The sequence below is a fragment of the Dryobates pubescens genome, chromosome 6 (genome assembly GCF_014839835.1).
Source record: "Dryobates pubescens isolate bDryPub1 chromosome 6, bDryPub1.pri, whole genome shotgun sequence".
Classification (NCBI taxonomy): domain Eukaryota; kingdom Metazoa; phylum Chordata; class Aves; order Piciformes; family Picidae; genus Dryobates; species Dryobates pubescens.
Window position 1 is genome coordinate 13,796,850 of NC_071617.1, and position 23,645 is coordinate 13,820,494.

At 42.1% G+C, this 23,645-nt stretch overlaps 1 protein-coding gene across 1 annotated transcript in view; it reads left to right on the top strand.

The window, feature by feature from the left end:
* The window catches only part of PEX7 (peroxisomal biogenesis factor 7), a 47,609-nt gene extending 27,702 nt beyond the window's left edge, over positions 1-19,907 (top strand). Inside the window, exons 9-10 of the mRNA XM_054162638.1 lie at positions 2,640-2,739; positions 19,510-19,907. Of these exons, the coding sequence (XP_054018613.1) occupies positions 2,640-2,739; positions 19,510-19,578 (169 nt within the window). The 3' untranslated portion in view covers positions 19,579-19,907. The remainder of the gene's footprint in view (positions 1-2,639; positions 2,740-19,509) is intronic.
* Positions 19,908-23,645: the final 3,738 nt, after the last annotated feature.

A 23,645-nucleotide genomic window follows, 5' to 3' on the forward strand; every position in this document is an offset into this window, starting at 1 on the left:
TGGTGACGTTAATAATTGAGTGAGCCTTTGTGGGGAGCAGTCTCACACACACCTAAAAATCTCATGTATGAAGATACCTTCTGTCTGAAACCCAAGAGCAGTGGTGAAGCTTTCATCCACATGTGGGTTTTTGTTATTGTTCCCCAGGAAATGGACTCGAGGAGTTGTGTTCTTTATTCTTTCATCTGTTCATTTTCCCTGAATTATTTTGTAAAGTAACTTTTGAACCTATTGAAAATGTCATTGGATCTGATGGAAGAGTTTTAGTCTAAGTTTACTAAGTTTGTGCAAATTTAGTGGAAACTCCTGAGCACACAAGATGGGGAAATCTGGAGCAGTGAGTGGTACAAGGTACAAAATCCATAGGATGACAGGCTTTTTCTCTTTATTCAATGGCTTGTTTAGAAGAAGCAGTCTCCTTGCTATGTAGCTTATGAATTGTGTGTGGAATACATGTAGAACAAGTAATAAACTACAAAAAAAGGGGGAAATACACACTTTCAACAATTCCAGTGAATAAAAAAGAATATAATACATTCATACAGGTTTCAGGGTGTTTAAATTATGACTGCAGTTGTGAGTGCTAGTTTTATGTGTGTGATGTGGGTAAAAATGGCAGTTCTAAGTGACACACCTCTGGCTGTGCAAGCTGCACAGACCTCTAATGGACCCTAAAAGCATATGTGGTTGTCTAGTGCGCTGCTGAAGTTCACGCTGCCAGCTGTGTAGGTACACCTACAGTTAAAAGCAATGTGAACACACCTACTTGTGCTATGAATGCACCTTCATTTTGCTGTACAGCTGTCATGCTGGGATAAACACTGCCTTACCAAACCTGCATTGCACTTTCAGTCTTCTGAGTGCAATAGAAGTTCACTCTTAGGAGAATACTCTTGTCACTATGCAGGTTTGGGAAGCTGACTTACAGATAGTGTTTTTCACTTTGGACTGCAAAATCATTGTGAGAGCCATAATTGTCATCAGTGGTTTTCAGCCTTGAGACTTCATTTTTTTACTTTTACTATAATATAGTAATATAATAATTATTTTTATATCCCAGACAGTCTGTGGAACTTGGACTAAGTTGCAGTACTCTTTATACTGCTTTTGACTTCTCGCAGACATGACTTCATGGAACTACCACTGAACTGTCCTATGTTTAAAATTGATCAAAAAGTCTTTTTCAGGTTTTTATTCATGTAGATCTGAAGTTGTCTCTCTAATCTTAGTTTTCAGTTATGAGCATCTGTCTTTCAAGAGTTAATGTGGTAAGAAAGGCTACCATTATTACTTAGAAAAAAACCCAAAATTTGTTTCCTTACCTACTTATGAGCGCATGTGGGAGGATGAAAGTGCTGAGATGGTCTTTTGTTCCTCTGTCCTGCAAAATAAGTCATTTATCTTAGGTCTCAGGAACTAGGAAAAAGTTAAGAGGATTGTTGCTATGGTGTAGCCATTGTGCTGATACCACTCTGCTCATTTATGAAGGAAATTACATCTACATGTTAAACAAACTGACTGTCCTGCTTCCAGTGTTTGCTGTTTTAACTGAATTGGTGGGAACATAACAGTGTTTTCAGTGTAGCTGGTCTGATAATGAACTGTTCTTATGAAGTATTGTCACTCTCCCCAATAGGAGCAAGGCAGAGAGCCCTCTGTTGTTACAGAAGTAAGGCATATGATTGACCACTATGAGAAAATTCAAGCTGTTGAAAATATGATTACAGCTGTCAGCCCTAAAAATGTGCTGTGCTTGGCAGCCCATGGACTTTTCTAAGCAGTACATACAACACAAAAAGGAAATCCAAATCCTTCTTTTGTGCCATTATATGGTGTCTATTCCTGAATCCTCTTTTCATGACTGAGATTCCTTATACCTTCATCTCATCTTCCCTTCCGCCTCTCATATCCTTAGCTCCATTGTTAGCTCCATTGATGGAGATTTCACTTCACAAATCTATTTCCTAAACATTTACATCAACCAAGGCTGGAAAGAAAAATAGCTTTTTGAAGTATGTACTAGTGCCATTAACTGCATCATGCAACTTATCATTGTGATACAAATCTGTTATTAAACTAAATTATAATAAACTAAATTCTAATAAACTAAATAAACTAAATGTAAACTAAAACTAATAAACTAAATGTTATTAATACTAAGTTCTGTTTTGCAGTCTCAAGTTTTACACTGGGACTGACCAGTTTCTCTAAATGAATGTATAATTTTCATTAAATACAGACCCCATAGTGAACAATACCAAAACCTGAGAAAAATCATAAACTGTGCTCATGTCTTTCAGGTATAGAATTCTCCAACCATCAAAAAATGGAAAAGAGTATTGTACCCCATATTCTGTTCTAATAATGTCCCAATGGCTGCTGTTTGGTGCCAATTTTGATCTCAGTTTCTGCAACAGGAGACAAAGATGGGTTTGCCCAGTGAGGTTTAATTTATGCAAATCAGCAGATGGCTTTGCAGGAATATGATCTGTTATGTTTCCTAAGTGGATGCGTTTGCTTTTTTGAACACCCTGGCAGCCTTTCAATTACTTTAATTGTGGTTTATTTGAATTATTTTAATTTTTTTCCCCCTTTCTTTCTTCCTCTTTCTCTCTCCCCCTCCTTCCCTCACTCTGTAGATTCTGGGACTTTTCCAAACCTAATCCATTGCTGGAAACAGTTGAGCACCATACTGAATTCACATGTGGGCTGGATTTAAGTCTTCACAACCGTGGTCAGGTAAGATCTGGGATGAATTTACTTTTTCCTTGCCTGTTACAGCCACTGTGGTCATGGTTGTACTGTACGACTCAGATCCTAAGTAAGAGCCTGAATAAAGCTTCTGGAAGTCTGTCTGAATGCTTATTAAATAAACCTCACTTTAGCTCCATCTTTCTTTATAAAGCAGTTACTTGGGCTGGGTAGGAGAGGAGGGCAGGACAGATGGAATCGCAAAATCAGACAGCTGAAAGCCATGGTGAGCTCAGGGCAAAATGCTGTAGTTTTGTTTCAGAAGGGATAGAGAAGAGCCTAGAATGCCAAGAGGAGATACAGAGCTTTCTTCCATCTATTTAGAATGTCCAGTTGTTAGAGTTGTTGTTAGAGTGTCACATGACACCTAGACTTGGTTTGTCTTAATATTTGGAGTACTAGAAGAGGCTTAATATGTAACCAAAATTGTAAAGCCTCAACTATTAACATGCATGAGTAGAACCTATTTTACCAGGAACACCTATTCAGGCATTGGTTGTGTAGGGTTCTCTGCTGCTTCTGTTGCTGCAATTGTTTCTGTTTTGTAAAGGATTGTGTGTAACAAACTGTTGTTTTCAGGCAAGAAAGGCAGAAAAACGAAATCTTTAAAATGAGAAAGCCCATAGTTTTCACACAAAAATTACTGTCACTGAATTAACTAACTAATGCTCGATTTAATGGGCTACAGACAACATTTGCATCTAGATTCTAATACATACCTCAGATAAAAATGACTTGTAACATCTGTGTTGAAATTCTGATTGGACAAAGCAAATAAAACCATCATAATTTTTCCTACTCATAAAAGGATACAGGAGAAAGATGTAAGTTTGGCAAAAGATGTAAGTTTGGCAAAATATTTGGCTTGATACACCTTGAGTACTGTGTCCAGTTCTGGGCCCCTCAGTCTAAGAAGGAAATTGAGACATTTGAGCGTGTCCAGAGAAGGGCAACAAGGCTGGTGAGAGGCCTTGAGCAGAAGCCCTATGAGGAGAGGCTGAGGGAGCTGGGATTGTTTAGCCTGGAGAAGAGAAGGCTCAGGGGTGACCTCATTGCCCTCTACAACTACCTGAAAGGTGGTTGTAGCCAGGAAGGGGTTGGTCTCTTCTCCCAGGCAACCAGCACCAGAACAAGGGGACACAGTCTCAAGCTGTGCCAGGGGAGGTTTAGACTCAAAGTGAGGAGGAAGTTCTTCACTGAGAGAGTCGTTCACCATTGGAATGGGCTGCCCAGGGAGGCGGTGGAGTCGGCATCCCTGGAGGTGTTCAAGAGGGGATTGGAAATGGCACTTGGTGCCATGGTTTAGTCATGAGATCTGTGGTGACAGGTTGGACTTGATGATCTTTGAGGTCTCTTCCAACCTTGGTGATTCTGTGATTCTGTGATTCAGAGGGAGCAGCAAGCTTAGCATGGTGCATTAGAGCCCTAGAGTGCTGTATCACTGCATGCTCTGAACCCAGTTCAGCTTTCCATGACATTGGTGTGGGTTTTGCTATGGATTTGAATGAGGCAAGAAGATTTTGCTTCCTTTTGTATTGAGGGTGTGATGATAGCTTGATTATAACCCTGTTGCAAAGAGCCCTGTGTGTTACTGAATGGGTCTCAGTGGATGGTGTTTCTGATTGTCTGGCTAGATGTGATTTCTTTTTATACAATTTGTCTGCAAACTTGGAGTTGCCACTGTGTGGATGTTCTTTCTTTTGTAACTGCAATGTATGGAATAGCCTTCTTGGAACAAGGTCAAGTAAGTGCTTATTGATTAGGTCATGAATTGAAAGCAAACAGCTGCATGTGCAGTTATACATTGGAAAAAAGAAAATGATGGTGTGCCTACTCATCTACATTATGCAGTTATGCATCCAGTTATATTTTTCCCCCCACAAATTCTGCAAGTCCAGTGTTGGACTTAATGCACAAAATCAGTAAATCTGAGGTACATATTCATACACAGTGCATGCCAGAGTGCCTTCCAGACAGAAGTTTTGCAGCTGCAACAACTTTAATATTCTGGGTTCTTTTTCTATTGAGTTGATTTAATATATTGTGAGGGTTGGATATCACAGCAAGTCAAAAGTGTAAACAGTCTGGTTTTTAAAGAAGTTTAAAAACCTGCCACATAATTTAACTACACAAATAAACACTTCCTGAATACTTGCACCTTTTCCTTGGCTTCTACATCAATCCAACAAAGATTATTTGCTTAAATTTTATCCTGCTGTTTCCAATATGCAGGTTGCTTTCATGTCTGCTTTCTATCAGTACCTGATAATAATCCCCAGTCATGGCTGTTCCACATGCATTTGTATGATTGGTGATTTTCACTGTGTGCTTTATAAGGAGTTACAACTTGGGATTTGAACTGCTTCTCTCCTCCTTGCAGGCAGGGTGTTTCATTCCTAACGGACAAGCTATTCATTTACAGTCAAATTAAGTGCCATTCTGGTCATTAACCTTTGCTTTTGTTCTTAATGATGTTTTTGTTGTCTAGCCAGATTCTGTGGCTTTGGCTAGTGAACTTCAGCATTTTTGAAGTGTGTTTTACATGTCAAGGGGGAAAAACAGTCTGTAATGTAGAAAAAAGTATTCCAAGTGGATACTGCAATTAAATACCTGGTCTAGGAATTGCAAGACATTCCTGTGGAACTGATTGAGCATTGAACAGAATACACAGGCAGAGAGTAGGTACATGTAGGCAGGCTGATTCTTGTACAGTATCCTGCTAACAGGGGGCAGTGTGTGGGAGCTAGATCTCAAGATCTGGTGACACAGAATGGTTCCCAGGTTGTAAAGTAAGTATCAGCTAGATGAAACACAAAACTCCTTTGTGCTTAATTAAGATTCTGATACTTATTTGGGGGTATCTGCATCTACAGAAAGTAAGCACTTGTTGAAATCTTCACATTTTAGTAAAATCAGCGGTTGTTTGGTTTGGGGTTTTGTTCCACCATAATGTTGGTGTCAGGTTCATAACAGTTTCAGATGACTAACAAACTTCCTGGTGCATAGAAAAATGTGCATCCTGGGATACCTTTGGCTCTGTTGGCAACAAGGGCACATTGTTCCATGGAGAACTTGCTGTCCACCAGCACTCCAAGGTCTTTCTCCATGGAGCTGCTTTCCAGCAGGGCAGCCCCTAACCTGTACTGATGCATGTTGTTATTCCTCCCCAGATTCAGGACCCTGCACTTGTCCTTATTAAACTTCATGAGGTTTGCCTGCACCCAGCTCTCCAGCTTGTCCAGGTCATGTTGGATGGCTGCACAGCCCAACAGGGTGTCAGCCAACCCCCAGTTTTGTATCATCAGTGAACTTGCTGAGGGTATTCTCAATCCCCTCACCCAGGTCTTTGATAAAGGTATTGAACAAAACTGGACCCAGTACTGATGCCTGGGAAGCACCACTGGCCACAGGCCTCCAAGTTGACTTTGTGCCACTGATGATGACCCTCTGAACTCTGTTGTTGAACCAGTTTTCAGTCCATCTGACTGACCAGTCATCTATGCCACATCTCCTGAGCATCTATGAGGATGTTATGGGAGACAGTATCAAAAGCTTTACTGAAGTCATAACATAGGACATCCATTGCTTTTCCCTCATCTACCCATTTGGTCATAATTTCATAGAAGGCCATCAGATTAGTCAGACAGGATCTTCCCTTGGTAAGCCCATGTTGGCTACTCCTGATAACCGTCTTGTCTTCAGTGTGGTTAGAGATGACCTCCAAGATGAACTGCCCCATTATCTTTCCAGGGATGGAGGTAAGGCTGACTGGTCTGTAGTTGTCTGGGTCCTCCTTCTTGCCTTTTTTGAAGACTGGAGTGATACTGGATTTCTTCCAGTCACCAGGCACCTCCCCTGTTCTCCATGACTTTTCAAAGATGATGGAGAGAGGTTCAGCAGCAGTGTCAGCCAGCTCTCTCAGCATTTGTGGATGCACCCCACTGGGGCCCATGGATTTGTTTGTCTTCAGTCTTGACTGACCAGTGGAATGTCCACATCTCTCCAGTTCTGCTCCCTTGCTTCTAGAGACTGAGGTTCCTGAGGGCTGGTTTTAGGAGTAAAGACTGAGGCACTCAGCAACTCTGCCATCTCTGCATCATCAGTTACCATATCTCCCATATCATTCAGCAGTGGGCCCACCTTTTGCATGGTCTTCCTTTTATCATTGATGTATTTGGAAAAACTCTCGTTTTCTTTCACCCCTCTGGCGAGTCAGTTCCAGGTGGGCCTTGGCCTTCCTTGCTGCATCTCTACATTCTCTGGCTGTATCTCTATAATCCTCACAACTGACTAATCCTTTTTTTCCACATATTGTTAAACCTCCCTTTTCTTCTGGAGTTTTACTAAGAGCTTCTTGCTTATCCATGCAGGTCTTGTGCTTGCCTTACTTGATTTTGTTTTTTTCAAGGGAATACATTTCTCTTGAGCTTGGAGGAGGTAATGTTTGAATATTCACCAGATCTCGTCAGTCTGTGCTTCCTGAAAAGTACGTAGTCATCCATAGCCACATTCCAGTCATGGGAGCTGTCCCACTCTGTCACTATAACTGCCACAAGATTATAGCCCTGTGACTGCACCCAGATTTCTAGTTCATCCTGCTTATTTCCCATGCTTCTTGTGTTGGCATACAGACACTTCAGAGACTTAGCAGAGGAGTATCTGTTACTGTTGTGGATGTTGCATAATCCACTATCTCCTACAGCCCCTGAGACAGCAGTGGAGCTGGTACCCTGCCTCACGATTCTCCCAGGAATGTCCTCAGTGAGCCTGTTTTTTCCCCTCTTCCCCCTTTGAAATTAGTTTAAAGACCTATCAATCAGCCCTGCCAAGCTCTTGTCCCAGGATTCTTTTTCCTCTTAGAGACAAGCAGTTTTTTCTATAGTCAGCAGGCCTGGGGTCTTGTAGAGTAGCCCATGATCAAAGAACCCAAAATCCTGCCATTGACACCAGTACTGCAGCCAGGCATTAATCTGCTGGATTTTCATATTTGTTTCATCATTAGGTATAACCTAGGGGGACAGAAGCAAATAGTACTTGTGCTCCTGACCCCTTAACCATTCGTCCCAGGGCTCTGAAGTCCTCCTTCACTGATCTCAAACTTCTTTTTGAAATTTCATCATTGACTACTTGGAAAACCAACAAGGGGTAGTAGTCAGCTGGGCAGACCAGGGTAGGAAGTATTCTTACTACATCCTTGCCCCTGGCCTAGGTAAGCAACAGACTTCCCTAAAGAGTGGATCAATTCTGCATATAGGGCCCTCAGTGCCTTTCAGAAGTGAGTCCCCAATGACATGCACCCATCATTTCTTCTTAACTGCAGATGTTTCGACACTAGGTTTGCTCACTCCTAGCCTCTCTGAACAACATAAACTAGACAAGCTTTCATAGCTGCTCTTAGTTGGTTTCACTTGCTAAACATTGGTTTTGGTGAAAACAGGCTCACTAAGAACAGCAAATCTATTATACAGGGGCACCTGAGGGGATTCAGTGGCTTTTGCGGTGCCACACCTGGCACACTTGGGAGGAATTTGTCTCTGTTGAACTCCAGCTTCTGAGTCATTTTTATTTCTCTTCTGATACTTTCCCTCTATATGATCTGTGAATGTTCTGATGAATTAAGAGAGAATGCTCCTTCCAGCTTAGCTCTTACTGGGTTTTGCTATGCTTACCTGCAGCATGTGAGCATGAACATAACTTGGTTTGGTATTATTTGTGCAGCTTTTTTAAAAAACAGCCTTTTTTCCCCCAATTCTGTCTGTTGGCAGTTCTAAAGCTGCATTTTGTCTAAGAAAAACTGAAGCTCTGAATTTTGTCTCAAAGTTTTCTCAGCCCACACCTTATGCCAGTAGAAAGCATAAATTATTGAGCCAGGCTGCTGAGGTTGGGTTAACCAGTAGAGCTGAATATAAATACAGAGGATGTCTTTAGTGAAGCTATTCTCCTATGTATTTTGTTGGTAATCTGAATTAATTTTCCACCCTCAACTGGTCCAGAAATGTTGACTGCTTTATCTAAAAGGGGAGCTACATCTTAAGGAATAGCACAGAAAAACAGATACTTTCTCTTCTTTTTTTCTTTAGATCACTTGCTGTTATGTTTTACACTTAATTGCCAGGGAATCAATAGCTTCTACCCAGCTGTTGTGGCTATCACACTGCTATAATTACACTGCTATCTGTACTTTGTTTTAATCTCTCCTTATGGTCCTTCTTCAGGATGCTACTACAGTTATGCAATTAGTGATCCTTTGAGATAAAAAGATCTTACAGCATCTGTTCTCTTACTTAATTTCAGAGTGGATTTTTGCATGGAAAGATCAAATTTAACCAGCTGCAAACGTTAAAACAATTGGTGTCCCTGCTGATGGCAGTGGGTTGGAACTAGATGATCTTTGAAACTAGGTGATCTTTGAGCTCCCTTCCAATACAACTCATTCTATTCTATTCTAACTACTTTACAGAGTGGGAATAGGAAAATGGAGGTGACACTGCTGGTGCTTACTGTATGTCTTTCCCAAACTGTTAAAATGGAACTTTCACATTAGGCATTCATAAGTAACGGTCACTCTTTGCCATCATCAGAAGTCTCTCCTTAAGGTGTTTGGAAAGGTTGCTGTTAGGCATCATAATTCTGTAAAAGCTACAAATGTAAAGAGAGGAAAATACACTTTAATTTTGATCCTGAAGTAATGGGAAGAGATGGAAGGCAACAGTTCTTTGCTCATTCAGTGTATTGCTTGTGCATTGTATTACAAAGACTTGCTGCTTCTGTGAGCCTTTTAGTCATTGTAGTGGGTTTTGTTTCTTTTCTGCATGATCAATAAATCTGTTTGAGAAGGCCCAATGAACTGCAGTAGTGGACAACTGGATTTTGTGGATTGAGATTATATTATATTGAGATTATATTATATAATTATATATTATAATTATATGATTAGATTATATTGATATTATATTTTACATATATAATATATATATATTATTGCAGATTATATTCCAAAAGAAGGGAACCTGGCTTGTTTCTGAGCTGAAAGATGAATCTGAAGATTGGATAGAGTCATTAGAAAACACATTGTTGCAGCATGTGAATTGACTGCATCAAGGTTAGAGTCAGATCAGAAAAGGATTTTGCAGTTCCAGTGTATCTTCTTCAGAACTTATGATTGAATTTACTAATTAAAAATGCTGCTTGGAAAAAAAGTGGGGAGATAGCTTTCCCCTCATTGGTAGAGTACAGAGGAGTAGCTACATGTTCTGTGAAGACTCCAAGGATTTCTCTAACCTGTAACTCATCTCAATTTCCCGTACATCTTACTGATGAAATGCACCTTCAGAAGACTTGCATTTAGAAATGTGTAGCACGACCACCCAGTCACCTTCCTGTTGCCCATGTCAGAGCAACAGAACAAATGTTTTAAAAGCTCCCTTTTGGTTTTTTTTTCAGATTAATCTTTGCAGTCTGAAAAAGAATCTTCATCAAGTAATTTTGCTCTCCTTAAGAGAGAAATGGATTTCTTAAGCAGTATTTGGAACATCTGTTCCCCAAAACTGTAATTTGAGCTATAATAAGAGCTTCTGGTCCAGGGTTTGTTTTAGTCTGTCTTTACTGGAAATAATCATTAAATCAATGCATGTCTTTTTGTAAAGCAAATTAAAAACCATTTGGTGTTATTGCACATAGAAAATAAACAGTTTTGATTTACAAATTCTCATCACTTTCAGTCCTTGTAAAAGTAGGTGTCATGTGCAGTTCACCCTGGCAGCTGCTGACCAAACAAAAGGCCACACTAGTGGTTAGAATTTTCTACTACAAAAAAGGTATCAAATGTATTTAAACTCATGCATGATCTATCATGCACTTAAATAACCGGTTTTATTGACCACCCGTGAAAGTAATTTGATGAGTAGCAAACCTAATAGCTTGCTTTATCTCCACTCAATCTCCATCCCACAGACTTACATAGGATGCTCAGGACCCTTCAAAGATACATAATAATTATAAAAATAGACCATTAAATTCTGTATGAAAAGACACCAAAGAAAAGAAACTAAAAAAGGAAGGAAACCCCAACATTAATGGAAGTGAAGAAGTGACTACTTTTTTTGCTGTCTCTTCTACAGAGAAAAAGACAGGCCTTATTAGTTTTATTTCACAATGGGATGGAGAAGGGCTGAGAAGACAAATGGGTCACTCACATCTGTGTCTTATGATTTATAATGAGCACTCTGGAAGCTGAGTGGCACCAAGATGTTTCCAGAAACGCTTATGTAGAGAGGGCTGTACTTTCTTCTGATGCTGTGCCTTTGTAAAAGCACTACTGAACTCAAATGGGTTTAGCTGGTCTTTTGAATGTATTTAATCTTGGTTAGGGCTTGGGAGTTTATTACACCTTCAGATATTGAAAAAAACCCAACAAGTTAGCTACTAACTTGGGAGATTTCTTTTGTTTTCTTGCTTCTGCGCAGCAAAGAGGCAGAATGTCATGCGGGTAATTGCACTAGACTGAACAGATTGTCCTCGGGTGCTGGAAAAGGTCTAAGTCTATTGCAAAGCAAGATGATTGTGATGAATAGGAAGCAGAGGGCCTGTCAGAAGAGTAAATCAGTTAGTGAGTAAATGGAAGTGGCTTTGATAAATGAATGGATGTCAGTATTAAATCAATTGGTGGGAAACGTTGTTATACCCTGGGACATGGATAAACACTTCAATAAAATACAGGGTAGTAGTTTTGTTAAAGTATGGTTTTCCAGTCAAGCAATTAGCTTCCCGTGATGACTGTTTGCTTTTTTGCTTTATGTGAAGGGAAATACAGTGATCCCCATTTTATGTCCTTCAGACAGACTTACTTGAATCTCTACTGGCAGATAACTTGGCATGATGTTCATTCTGCAGTAATAGAAGTACAGTAACCCTAGCATATATACAAATACTGCAACTTCGGTATTGAAGTAAAAGCATTAGAGATAAGTGGGAAATGTCACTTTGTTGGACAGCCTTTGTTCCATATAGCTCTAGTTAAAATTACCAGGTTCAGGGTGCTTTTTCTTTCTGCATTATTTCTTGATGTAATTTACCAGTCAGATTAAGGCAGAATCTTCTTGGTTTACAACTTAACTGTACTTACTCTCCTTTTCCTTGCAATTTGTGAGGGTTAGAAGTTGATGTAGTAGAATTTTGTTTCGTAGTTACAAGAACGATTTAATATTCATGGATGTCCAAAATATTCAAAAGTATATGAAATTAACTGGTTTCTACTCTTTCTGTCAGCCTAAGGGAAAAAAAAAATTAAAATGCACCCTCTAAATATTGAAGTCATAGAAGTCATAGTGGTAGGGGTTGCAAAGGACCTTCAGAGATTTTGTCCAACCCTCCTGCAAAGCAAGACCACTTCGAGCTGATCACACAGGATCACATCCAGGTGTGTTTTGAAAATATCTAGAGAAGGAGACTCCACAACCTCTCTGGGCAGCCTGTTCCAGTGCTTCATCACCCTCACAGTGAAAAATTTTCTTATGTTGAGATGGAATTTCCTGTGACTGAGTTTACCTTCATTACCCCTTGTCCTATCACTGAAAAGAGACTGGCTCCATCCTCTTGACAGCCGCCCTTCAGATATTTGTAAGCACTGATAAGGACCCCTCTTAGTCTTCTCTTCTCCAGACTAAACAGCCCCAAATCATAGAATCATAGAATCAATAAGGTTAGAAAAGACCTCAAAGATCATCAAGTCCAACCTGTCACCCAAGACCTCTTCACTACTAGACCATGGCACCAAGTGCCACATCCAATCCCCTCTTGAACACTTCCAGGGACGGTGACTCCACCACCTCCCTGGGTAGCCCATTCCAAGAGTAAAATCTGTCTCCAGGACAGTGGATGTTTTTACAGAAAGACAAATCTTCATGTCTTTGTGTTCCTAGTGGCAATAACTTTTATCAGGTATGCAAATAACATGTGAGTCCATTCTCAATTTTCCTTTGTCCTTCATCCTACCACTGGAGAATTTCCTCCATCTGTTACTAACATCATCTCGTTGATCAAAATATAGCCTCTAGATCCTTGCAGCTTTTATTATGCCGTATTTATTTACTAGGATGTTCTGGACCAGCCCTCATCCCAAAGGAATTCCTGCTGCTATTTAATATTTAAATTAAGTAGCATTTAGTGGTTTTGTTGTGAGGTGATTTTACTTTTTTTTTTTTTGAATCAGCTAAAGATCATTAAAGTCTGTATTAAAATGTTCATAAGCCCTTAGATTCCACATCCTATGTTCCCCTCATCTGGGGAAAGGCATACCATGGTTGTAAGACCATTGTATAAGACAGATCATAATATAAAAGGCAAAATGACTAGAGAAGACATGATGTAAACTGATGCAGTAGCTGCACGAACAGGTACTTCTCATTATCCCAGGATTCATTTTAGTCAGTTGTATCTGAGGCAGTGATAAGCTATGAGATAAAATAGAATAGAATAAACCAGGTTGGAAGAGACCTTCAAGATCATCGCGTCCAACCTATCATCCAACACCACCTAATCAACTAAACCATGCAACCAAGCACCCTATCAAGTCTCCTCCTGAACACCTCCAGTAATGGTGACTCCACCACCTCCCTCAGAAGCCCATTCCAATGGGCAATCACTCTCTCTGTGTAGAACTTCCTCATAACCTACAGCCTAAACCTCCCCTGGTGCAGCTTGAGACTGTGGCCTCTTGTTCTGGTGCTGGTTGCCTGGGAGAAGCAACCAACCTCCACCTGTCTACAACCTCCCTTAAGGTAGTTGTAGAGAGCAATAAGGTCACCCCTGAGTCTCCTCTTCTCCAGGCTAAGCAACCCCAGCTCCCTCAGTCTCTCCTCACAGGGCTTTTGTTCCAAACCCCTCACCAACTTTGTTGCCCTTCTCTGGACATGCTCCAGGAAGTCAACATCCTTCCTAAACTGAGGCAAAGGGGCATGAAGCATCTGTCTATCAGTTAATGCTGGCAGCTGTGCTGATAGCTTGCATCTGTCCCATTTCTCTTAGTCTTGCCTGTATTTTGAAGACATAGAAATGCTATTGCATTTTGTAATGCCATTCCATGCTGTGGTGATCCTGCATCTCATATGTACCTGTTTGCTGTTCTTTGCATGTGTATTTTCATTAGTTCTTCATAGAAAGAGTGATTTGCCATTGGAATGGGCTGCCCAGGGAGGTGGTGGAGTCACCATCGCTGGAGGTGTTTAGAAGAGACTGGATGGGGCACTTGATTGGGGCAGATGAGCTGGCCAAGCCGCTCTCCATCATTTTCCTCCAGTCCTGGCTCACTGGAGAGGTCCCAGGTGACTGGAAACTGGCCAATGTGGTCCCCATCCACAAGAAGGGACGGATGGAGGAACCTGGAAACTACAGACCAGTCAGCCTGACCTCAGTGCCAGGGAAAGTGATGGAGCAGATTATCCTGGCGGCAATAACTGCGCACCTGAAGGATGGCCAAGGGCTCAGGTCCAGCCAACATGGATTTAGGAAGGGCAGGTCCTGCCTCTCCAACCTGATCTCCTTCTATGATCAGGTGACCCGTCTGGTGGATGTGGGGAGGCCTGTGGATGTAGTCTATCTGGACTTCAGCAAGGCCTTTGACACCGTCCCCCACAGTAAACTGCTGGCTAAGCTGTCAGCTCGTGGTTTGGACCACAACACTCTGTGCTGGGTTAGGAACTGGCTGGAGGGCCGAGCCCAGAGAGTGGTGGTGAATGGTGCCACATCCGGCTGGCGGCCAGTCACCAGTGGCGTCCCCCAGGGATCAGTGCTGGGCCCCATCCTCTTTAACATCTTCATTGATGATCTGGATGAGGGGGTTGAGTCAGTCATCAGCAAGTTTGCAGATGACACCAAGTTGGGAACAGATGTTAGTCAGTTAGAGGGTAGAAAGGCTCTGCAGAGGGACCTTGACCGACTGGACAGATGGGCAGAGTCCAATGGGATGGCATTTAATAAGTCTAAGTGCCGGGTGCTGCACTTTGGCCACGGCAACCCCATGCAGAGCTACAGGCTGGGGTCAGAGTGGCTGGAGAGCTGCCAAACGGAGAGGGACCTGGGGGTGCTGATTGACACCCGCCTAAACATGAGCCAGCAGTGTGCCCAGGTGGCCAAGAAGGCCAATGGCATCCTGGCCTGTATTAGGAATAGTGTGGCCAGCAGGAGCAGGGAGGTCATTGTGCCCCTGTACTCTGCATTGGTTAGGCCACACCTTGAGTACTGTGTCCAGTTCTGGGCCCCTCAGTTTAGGAAGGACATCGAGACACTTGAACGTGTCCAGAGAAGGGCAACAAGGCTGGTGAGAGGCCTTGAGCACAAGCCCTATGAGGAGAGGCTGAGGGAGCTGGGATTGTTTAGCCTGGAGAAGAGAAGGATCAGAGGCGACCTCATTGCCCTCTACAACTACCTGAAGGGTGGTTGTAGCCAGGTGGGGGTTGGTCTCTTCTCCCAGGCAACCAGCACCAGAACAAGGGGACACAGTCTCAAGTTGTGTCAGGGGAGGTTTAGACTCGAGGTGAGGAAAAAGTTCTTCACTGAGCGAGTCATTCGTCATTGGAATGGGCTGCCCAGGGAGGTGGTGGAGTCGCCGTCCCTGGAGGTGTTCAAGGGGAGATTGGACGTGGCGCTTGGTGCTATGATCTAGTTGTGAGGTCTGTTGGAACAGGTTGGACTTGATGATCCTTGGGGTCTCTTCCAACCTTAGTTACTGTGATACTGTGATACTGTGATACTTGGTGCCATGGTTTAGTTGATTAGGTGGTGTTGGATGATAGGTTGGACTCGATGATCTCAAAGGTCTCTTACAACCTGGTTAATTCTATTCTATTCTATTCTATTCTATTCTATTCTATTCTATTCTATTCTATTCTATTCTATTCTATTCTGCTTTCTGATAGCTGTATTCTGTTACAGACTTCCTGCTACACAGGGGAACTTGGTACACTGATATTTGCTGTAGCTTTTATTTTCCTTTGCTTGGTCATGTTTTCATCTTTCCTGTGCTATCATTAAGTCAATGTGTTGGGCAAATTACCTTTTCAAACTCCTTTTTTTAAATCTCTAGATTATTTGTGGTGTTGCTAGATTAAATGGTTCTGTAACTATTTGTTCAGAGGGTACTTCAAAGATCCTAATTACATTAGTAACAGGTGGGAATTCCCGTGGGATCTTTTCCAAATGTTATCTCTATTTCTTGTTTTCTTTATGAAGGTAGAAAGTGTTGCCTACAAAAATACAGATATTAATCCAGAGCTGTGGAGAATGCTAAAGATGCTGTGTTTTATGTGATTGCCAGTTTCTAAATAGCATTTAGTGGAGAATTGAGATTTTCTTTTTGGTACAATTTGGGAGACTGCAATGCAGCAGAACATTGTATAGCACAAAGCTCTATTATGTTGTATGAATAGGCAGACACGTTGTCAAGAGATTTTTTTGATCCATTTAGATGTATATGGAAACCACTTCAAATAACTAAGTAGAACCAGCTAAGGAAGCAATAAAAATGAATAGTAGTTCAGTATAGTAAACACAAAATGGGCTAATTATAGTCTGAAATCAAATATTGAAGTTGGATTTCCAAATTTTTGATGTGCAGCTGTTCATTCTGGCTCTAGAAGAGAACAGGAATTGCAGTCTGCAGCAGAAGAAAACTTGTGCAGAGGATCTGATGCTGTATCCTTTCTGATCCCAACTGGAAAGGACATCATAAAGATAATGCAAGATGGATTCTGTCAGATTTGTTGACATATATTTGTGGGGCTCAACAACTTTTTAGTTCTGCTCTTCCTTCTTCCCTTTACCTTAATTCTTGGCTCCCACACAATTTTGTCAATATGTATTATGGGTTGTCTACTTGAGTCATCAATGTGGTTAACCCTTTCATTTGGTTACAGGCTCTACAGACTCTAAAGTGAATTGCCAAATAATTTTCAAATCTAAATAGCAAGAGGAGGGGCAAGGACAACCTCCACTCCTTGGTGGACATGGAGGGGAACATAGTAACAAAAGATGAGGAAAAGGCAGAGGTACTTAACACCTTCTTTGCCTCAATTTTTACTAGCAGGACAGAACATCTTCCAGACAGCTGGCCTGCAGAGCTGGCAGAAGGAGCCAGGGAGCAGCATAGTTCCCCTCTGTTCCAGGATGGGGTAGAGATCTCCTCAGCCGCTTGGATCCCCACAAGTCCATGGGACCGGACAGAATCCATCCTAGGGTGCTGAGAGAGCTGGCAGATGAGCTGGCCAAGCCGCTTTCCATCATTTTTCAGCAGTCCTGGCTCACTGGAGACGTCCCAGAGGACTGGAAACTGGCCAGCATGGTGCCCATACACAAAAAGTGCCTGTTGGATGAATTCAGGCCTGTCAGCCTGACCTCAGTGCCAGGAAAGATTATGGAACAGGTCATCTTGAGTGCAATCACACAACACTTGGAGGATGGCCAAGGGACAGGCCCAGCCAGCATGGGTTTAGGAAGGGCAGGTCCTGCCTGACCAACTTGATCTCCTTCTATGATCAGTGATCACCTGGTGGATGTGGAGACACCTGTGGATGTAGTCTACCTGGACTTCAGCAAGGCCTTTGACACTGTCCCCCACAGCAAGCTGTCAGCCCATGGCTTGGATGGGAGCACACTGCAATGGGTTAGGAACTGGCTGGAGGGCCGAGCCCAGAGAGTGGTGGTGAATGGTGCCACATCCAGCTGGCAGCCAGTCACTAGTGATGTGCCCCAGGGATCAGTGCTGGGCCCCATGCTCTTTAACATCTTTATTGATGATCTGGATGAGGGCATTGAGTCCATCATCAGTAAATTTGCTGACGACACCAAGCTGGGGGCAGGAGTTGATCTGCTGGAGGGTAGAGAGGCTCTGCAGAGGGACCTCGACAGGCTGGGCAGATGGGCGGAGTCCAACAGCGTGAGATTGAACGCATCCAAGTGCACATTGGCCACAACAACCCCGTGCAGAGCTACAAGCTGGGGTCAGAGTGGCTGGAGAGCAGCCAGGCAGAGAGGGACCAGGGGGTACTGGTCGATGGTAGGCTGAACATGAGCCAGCAGTGTGTGCAGGCAGCCAAGAGGGGCAATGGCATCCTGGCCTGCATCAGGAACAGTGTGGCCAGCAGGAGCAGGGAGGTCATTCTGCCCCTGTACATTGCACTGGTTAGGCCACACCTCGGGTCCTGTGTCCAGTTCTGGGCCCCTCAGTTTAGGAAGGAGGTTGACTTGCTGGAACGAGTCCAGAGAAGAGCAACAAAGTTGGTGAGGGGTTTGGAACACAAGCCCTGTGAGGAGAGACTGAGGGAGCTGGAGTTGCTTAGTCTGGAGAAGAGGAGACTCAGGGGTGACCTTACTGCTGTTTACAACTACCTTAAGGGAGGTTGTAGACAGGCAGAGCTTGGTCTCTTCTCCCAGGCAGCCAGTACCAGAACAAGAGGGCACAGTCTCAAGCTGTGCCAGGGGAGGTTTAGGCTGGAGGTTAGGAAGAAGTTCTGTACAGAGAGAATGATTGCCCATTGGAATGGGCTGCCTGAGGAGGTGGTGGAGTCACCATCATTGGAGGTGTTCAGTAGGAGACTTGATAGGGTGCTTGGTTGCATGGTTTAGTTGATTAGGTGGTGTTGGATGATAGGTTAGACATGATGATCTTGAAGGTCTCTTCCAACCTGGTCTATTCCATTCTATTCCATTCTATTCCATTCTATTCCATTCTATTCTAAAATATTATTTACTCTTCTGTGCAATCATGTTATTTATTAAAATCTTTTAATACTGTCAAAGTAGGTTAACCTTCTAGTTTTGTGATTTTTAGGTTCAAGCATGCATCTGGAATAGAGCTTGGGACCTGCAGTTCAAAAAACTTTCAGTTAAAATTGAAATCAATTGCTGTGTTTATAAGATGCTAGTGCTCAAAGTGGCATTCCTTCTCAGACACGTGGGGTCTAGGTAGTGCTTGAAACAGCACCACCATCCCACAGTTCTTAATGCTCAGCAAACAAACAACTCTTCTCAACAAAAGATAATACAGTGATCTGAGATAATACAGCGTATGATCATGAGACTGAAAGTTTGGCTTAATCCTTCAGGAAACATTCCATTTCATTTCGATCAACTTCTTTGTTCCTTCTGTTCCTCAGCTCTCCATTAAGAATTTGTCTGTAATAATTTTCCATACCTGCAAGTGTAAGAAAGCTTCTCAGATTCGGTCATGAAGTGTTTAGATAGCATGGCAAAAGGGCTTTGAAATGCTCTAAAGAGAAGAAACACCACCAGATCTGGACTTCATTGTGTCTTTCCTTTTTCACTCTATGTTCCTTAGCTTATTTGGAACAGTCAGTTCAAATACACAAGTTTTTCCACTTCCCTCATGGGGAGCATGAAAAATAGGAGACTGTGTTGCATCTCAGTAAAGTTGAGACACAGCTGATGTTTGGGGGGTTGTGGGGTTTTGTTGTTTCTTTGGGGTTTTTTTGTTTTGTTTTGTTTTGTTGGGGAGTTTTTGTGTTTGTTTCTTTAAAATAAATTGTTATTACTACTACTAATAAAAAAGAGTAAACTATTCTATTCTATTCTATTCTATTCTATTCTATTCAAACCAACCAAACCCTATATTAATTCGTGCTTTTGAAGAAGCATACATCAGAGTACCAACCAGCATTAACTGCATTAATGTCTTCTAAGTTCCTTCTGGGTTTTTGTAAAAATGGCATTTAGGAAGGCTCTAAAAGGATGTTATTTGCTTTGTAGGTGGTGGACTGCGCTTGGGACGAACTAGTCAAGATCTATACTCCGTCATGTTTGGCAGTTCCTGTCTAAAGAAAAAGCAAAGAAGATGTGACACAGCGGGAACCCTTCTCCCTTTCACCACAACCAGAGTCAGCTGTGTCACTAATCTTAGTATCTCTTTCAAAGTAAAACTCAACTTGAGCAGAGTGTTGTACACTTAAGCACGTGGAGATATTAGGGCTCGATTTACTGTACAGGTAGTAATTGAGACAGCAAAATGTTGAACGGCTACTGAATGGCTGAAGTGTGGCAGTAGCAGGTGTGAGCTATTGTCTGTAGAGCAGAATCACCAACAGAACTTTGTGATCTGTGTGGCTGATGATGAGAGTAGAGGCCTGAATCTTCTGGATCTTTATAAAGAAAAGTAACTGGCAGTGTATTTGAAATAATGATACTGTGAAAAGAAAGAAAAAAGTGACTTTTCACTGTAAAGTGCTGTAGTGTCAGCTGAGGTTTGTTATCACTCAGATGCATTTATATTTCTGTTTTACTGTGACTCACATTGCATTTTCTTGTGCAATCTAATGAATACTCTTGATTGTAAATGCAGTTTATAGCCAGCTGATTCATTTGACCCTTTTGATTTACCATCACAAAGATGGTAAAGATCATTTTCATATTTATTTTTTTTCTGTTAGATCTTCTTGGGTAAAACAGTTAATGGAGTCATGTGGAAAGATATTCCAATGATAGAGGAAGGGCTTAGGAAAAAAAATGAAATAGATACAACACTAATTGGATCACAATCCTCAAGATTAGAGACAGGACAACCATCTCTTCTATTAGACTTAGAAGACTCTTCTATTTTTGCTGAAAAAGTTTTTCCAAGGGAGAGAAGGTGAATTCAGCCACATTCAGTGTTTCTGGACCTGTGAGAGCGTGGCCAAAGTGAGAGCTGTGTCCAGACTAGTTAAACCTACACCGATGCAGATAGACTATATGACATAAGCATAGCAGACCCAGCATGGCTCAACACATTTTAAGTATGTTGAGCATTTTGCATGCCCACTTTGACTCCTCAGCCCACATACTGGTATTTTCATCTTCGTTTTTCTGGGGTAGGTAAAGATGTTTGGGTTTTGTACTTCTCCAGTCTTTTCTGAATATTCTTTAAGGATCCAACAGCATCTTTTCTCCCAGGCAACCAGCACCAGAACAAGAGGACACAGTCTCAAGCTGTGCCAGGACAGGTTTAGGCTGGTTAGGAAGAAGTCCTTCACAGAAAGAGTGATTGGCTATTGGAATGGGCTGCCCAGGGAGGTGGTGGAGTCACCATCACTGGAGGTGTTTGGGAAGAGACTGGTTGGGGTGCTTGGTGCCATGCTTTAGTTGATTAGATAAGTGTTGGATGATAGGTTGGACTCGATGATCTCAAAGGTCTTTTCCAACCTGGTTAATTTCTATTCTATTCTATTCTACTTCTGCAGTTCTCATTGGCATGTTAGGCTTCCCTCCTGATTTCCTGCTGGCCTGTTTTTTTACCTTCTTCAAGCTGTCTCCCTTCTACTGTTACCCCATATCAACAATCTTTACCATCAAAAGACTCTTTCCAGTTTGGAAATCTTTATTTGGGCTTTCAAAGCCTCCTGTTAACGAATGCTGTACACTTCAGTATTGCACTACTCGTATATCAAGCAATAGCAGACACTGCCAGATCTGCTGGATGCTTTGAAGAAGTGGAAGAGAGATTTCAGCAAAGCTAAGACCTGCAAGTTGCAAGGAAAGAAATATTGTGCTGTCTTGGAGAGAAAGCTAGGGAACTGTCAGGTAACCATAGGGAGATACACATATATTGATTTGGTGCTAGGGAAAGACAGAAAGAGACCCTCTTCTGTAACATGAGAATTTGGATCCTGACAGGATCATATTTTTTCCTGGGTCAGTGCAAACTGCCCCCAGAATGCCATCTTCTCAAGATGAATTAATAACAAGAAGTGGGTTTTCTTTTTTGTTGTGGCAACGTGTGGCACCAAATTCCAAATGTTTACCGCACTTTAATTCTGTATGCTGAGGAAGGCTGCAGCGACAAAGCTGTGCTGCATGCAGCTTTCAGCAGTACCATGGGCCATAAAATCCGATTTTAGGCGTTGAAATTGATTATTTCAACCTTAATAGCTGAAACCTCCTCTGCTTTATACCCCTTTTCTGCTTATGCTACAAGTTAGTTGCCTGAGTTAGCGGAAGGTTTTGGTGATGGGTATGTATTTTATATGTGGGTTTCTGGGGGGGGAGGGAGGATGGTGTTCCAGAATGCTGCCATAGCCAGTGAGCTGGAAGGGCAAATGTAGAAAATCTAGCACAGGGAGTTGGGAGGGAATGAATCCCGAAAACACACACACAAATGTGGATTAAAACTTTTCTTAGCTTCTCTCCCCTCATGTCCTGGTCACTTTCAGTGCTGTGTCCAGATTTAATTCTCTTGAAAAAGGAGCACATCCAGAAGATGCACATGGTAAATAAAAAGCTGTGGCCTTTAATCTTAATGAGTGTGATGTTTGAATGGAGAGAATATGCTGTAAAATTTCTGCACTGTAACAGGAAAACCAATCTGGCAATAGTTGTTGCTGATTCTTGATTCTCAGGGAATGTTTGCTGTAATTGTTTTAAAGGAATACTGTTTATTTTATGACCATAATACTAGCTTCTCATCTTGTTTGTTTGTTTACTGAAACAGACTTTTAATGACATCAATCTAAAAGATGTAACATGTTCTACTTTTAAACTTAAGCCTGTGGAAGATGTTGTTTTGTGGGAGCCCATAGGTTTCTCCTTGGCTCAAGAAACATACTGAGCATGTTCTGAAGGAGTGGATTTGCTGTGCTACAATGCTATTAAACTAATTGCACACGGTATCTTTGGCTGCACTCTTGTATTCACTTCCCCAATTAAGAAACATTGATCAAAAAGTAGATGCAGTGAAAGATACTAGGAGTATCATATAAGTAAAGAGTAGCATAATCATGGCATATGTCTTATATGAGTACTGGGTGACAGTCACATTTTTCTCTCTGCTTTCAGAGACCACACCTTATGCAACTTTCCCTAGCATTATGCCCCCCCAGGTTTCCATTTTGATAAAGAAAAGATATTTTAACCAGCTCTTGGTGGTGTCTTGTGCAGACTACATGCCAGTAATGAAGTGATCTCTTTCTTATACCCAAGTTCAATGCTGGCCTCAAAATTTGCTGCTGAGGCTTGGGCATACTAAGCCTTCCAGTAGTACTACTTAGATTTGAATGTGCTCAGGATCATGTGATGGGGAATGGATTCAACTCTGCACAACCCCTATCTACCTCCTGGTTGCATTGCACCCTAATTAAAGCAAACTGTCCATTGAACATTTGATAATAGATCCTTCACCATTTTCATTGAAGAATCCATTTAAAGAAGTGATGCCCTTAGGAATTTGACACTAGTTTGTTCCACATGTTGTTGTTTTGGTTTTTTTCTCACAATGTACCTAGGTGAAATGCAAAACTGAACACAATTTGCATCAAAGGATTTGAGTGAAGGATCACAGTCATCTCCGTACTGTAATGAACCACAGTGCAAGGGGATCTGTGTCCCTGTTAGGTCAAAATTTCCCAGCCATGTTAGCTTATGAACTGCACCCACTGCTGTCTCTTGACACAAACAGCTCATGTTAGGATAGTACCTCAAGTATGTCTCTCTGCTGCTTTGTCCAAGCCCTTCCCAGCAAAGAGCAGGGGAACTTGTCTTGGCAAGTGTGGAGGGACAGTGGGAAACTAGTATTGGGCCTGGCCCAAGTCCATATTGTGAAAGGGGTGGTTAGGCAAAAGACAGCACCATCCTCTCTGCCCTCCTTGTTTTGTATAGACAAGATTAAAATTAGGAGTGCCATGAGAGATGTTGTAGAAGATGCTGCCCTTGCAACACAAGTGAGATCCAGGAGATAGGATGTAGGACTTGAGCCACAGACATTTGAGTTCCTAAATGTAGTGTTAGTGCAGCCTTGCCTGGATTGCTGTGTGCAGTTCTGGGCCCTGCAATTTAAGAATGATGTGAAGCTCCTTGAATGTGCCCAGAAAAAGACAACAAAGCTGATGAAGGGAGTGGAAGGAATGTCCTATGAGGAA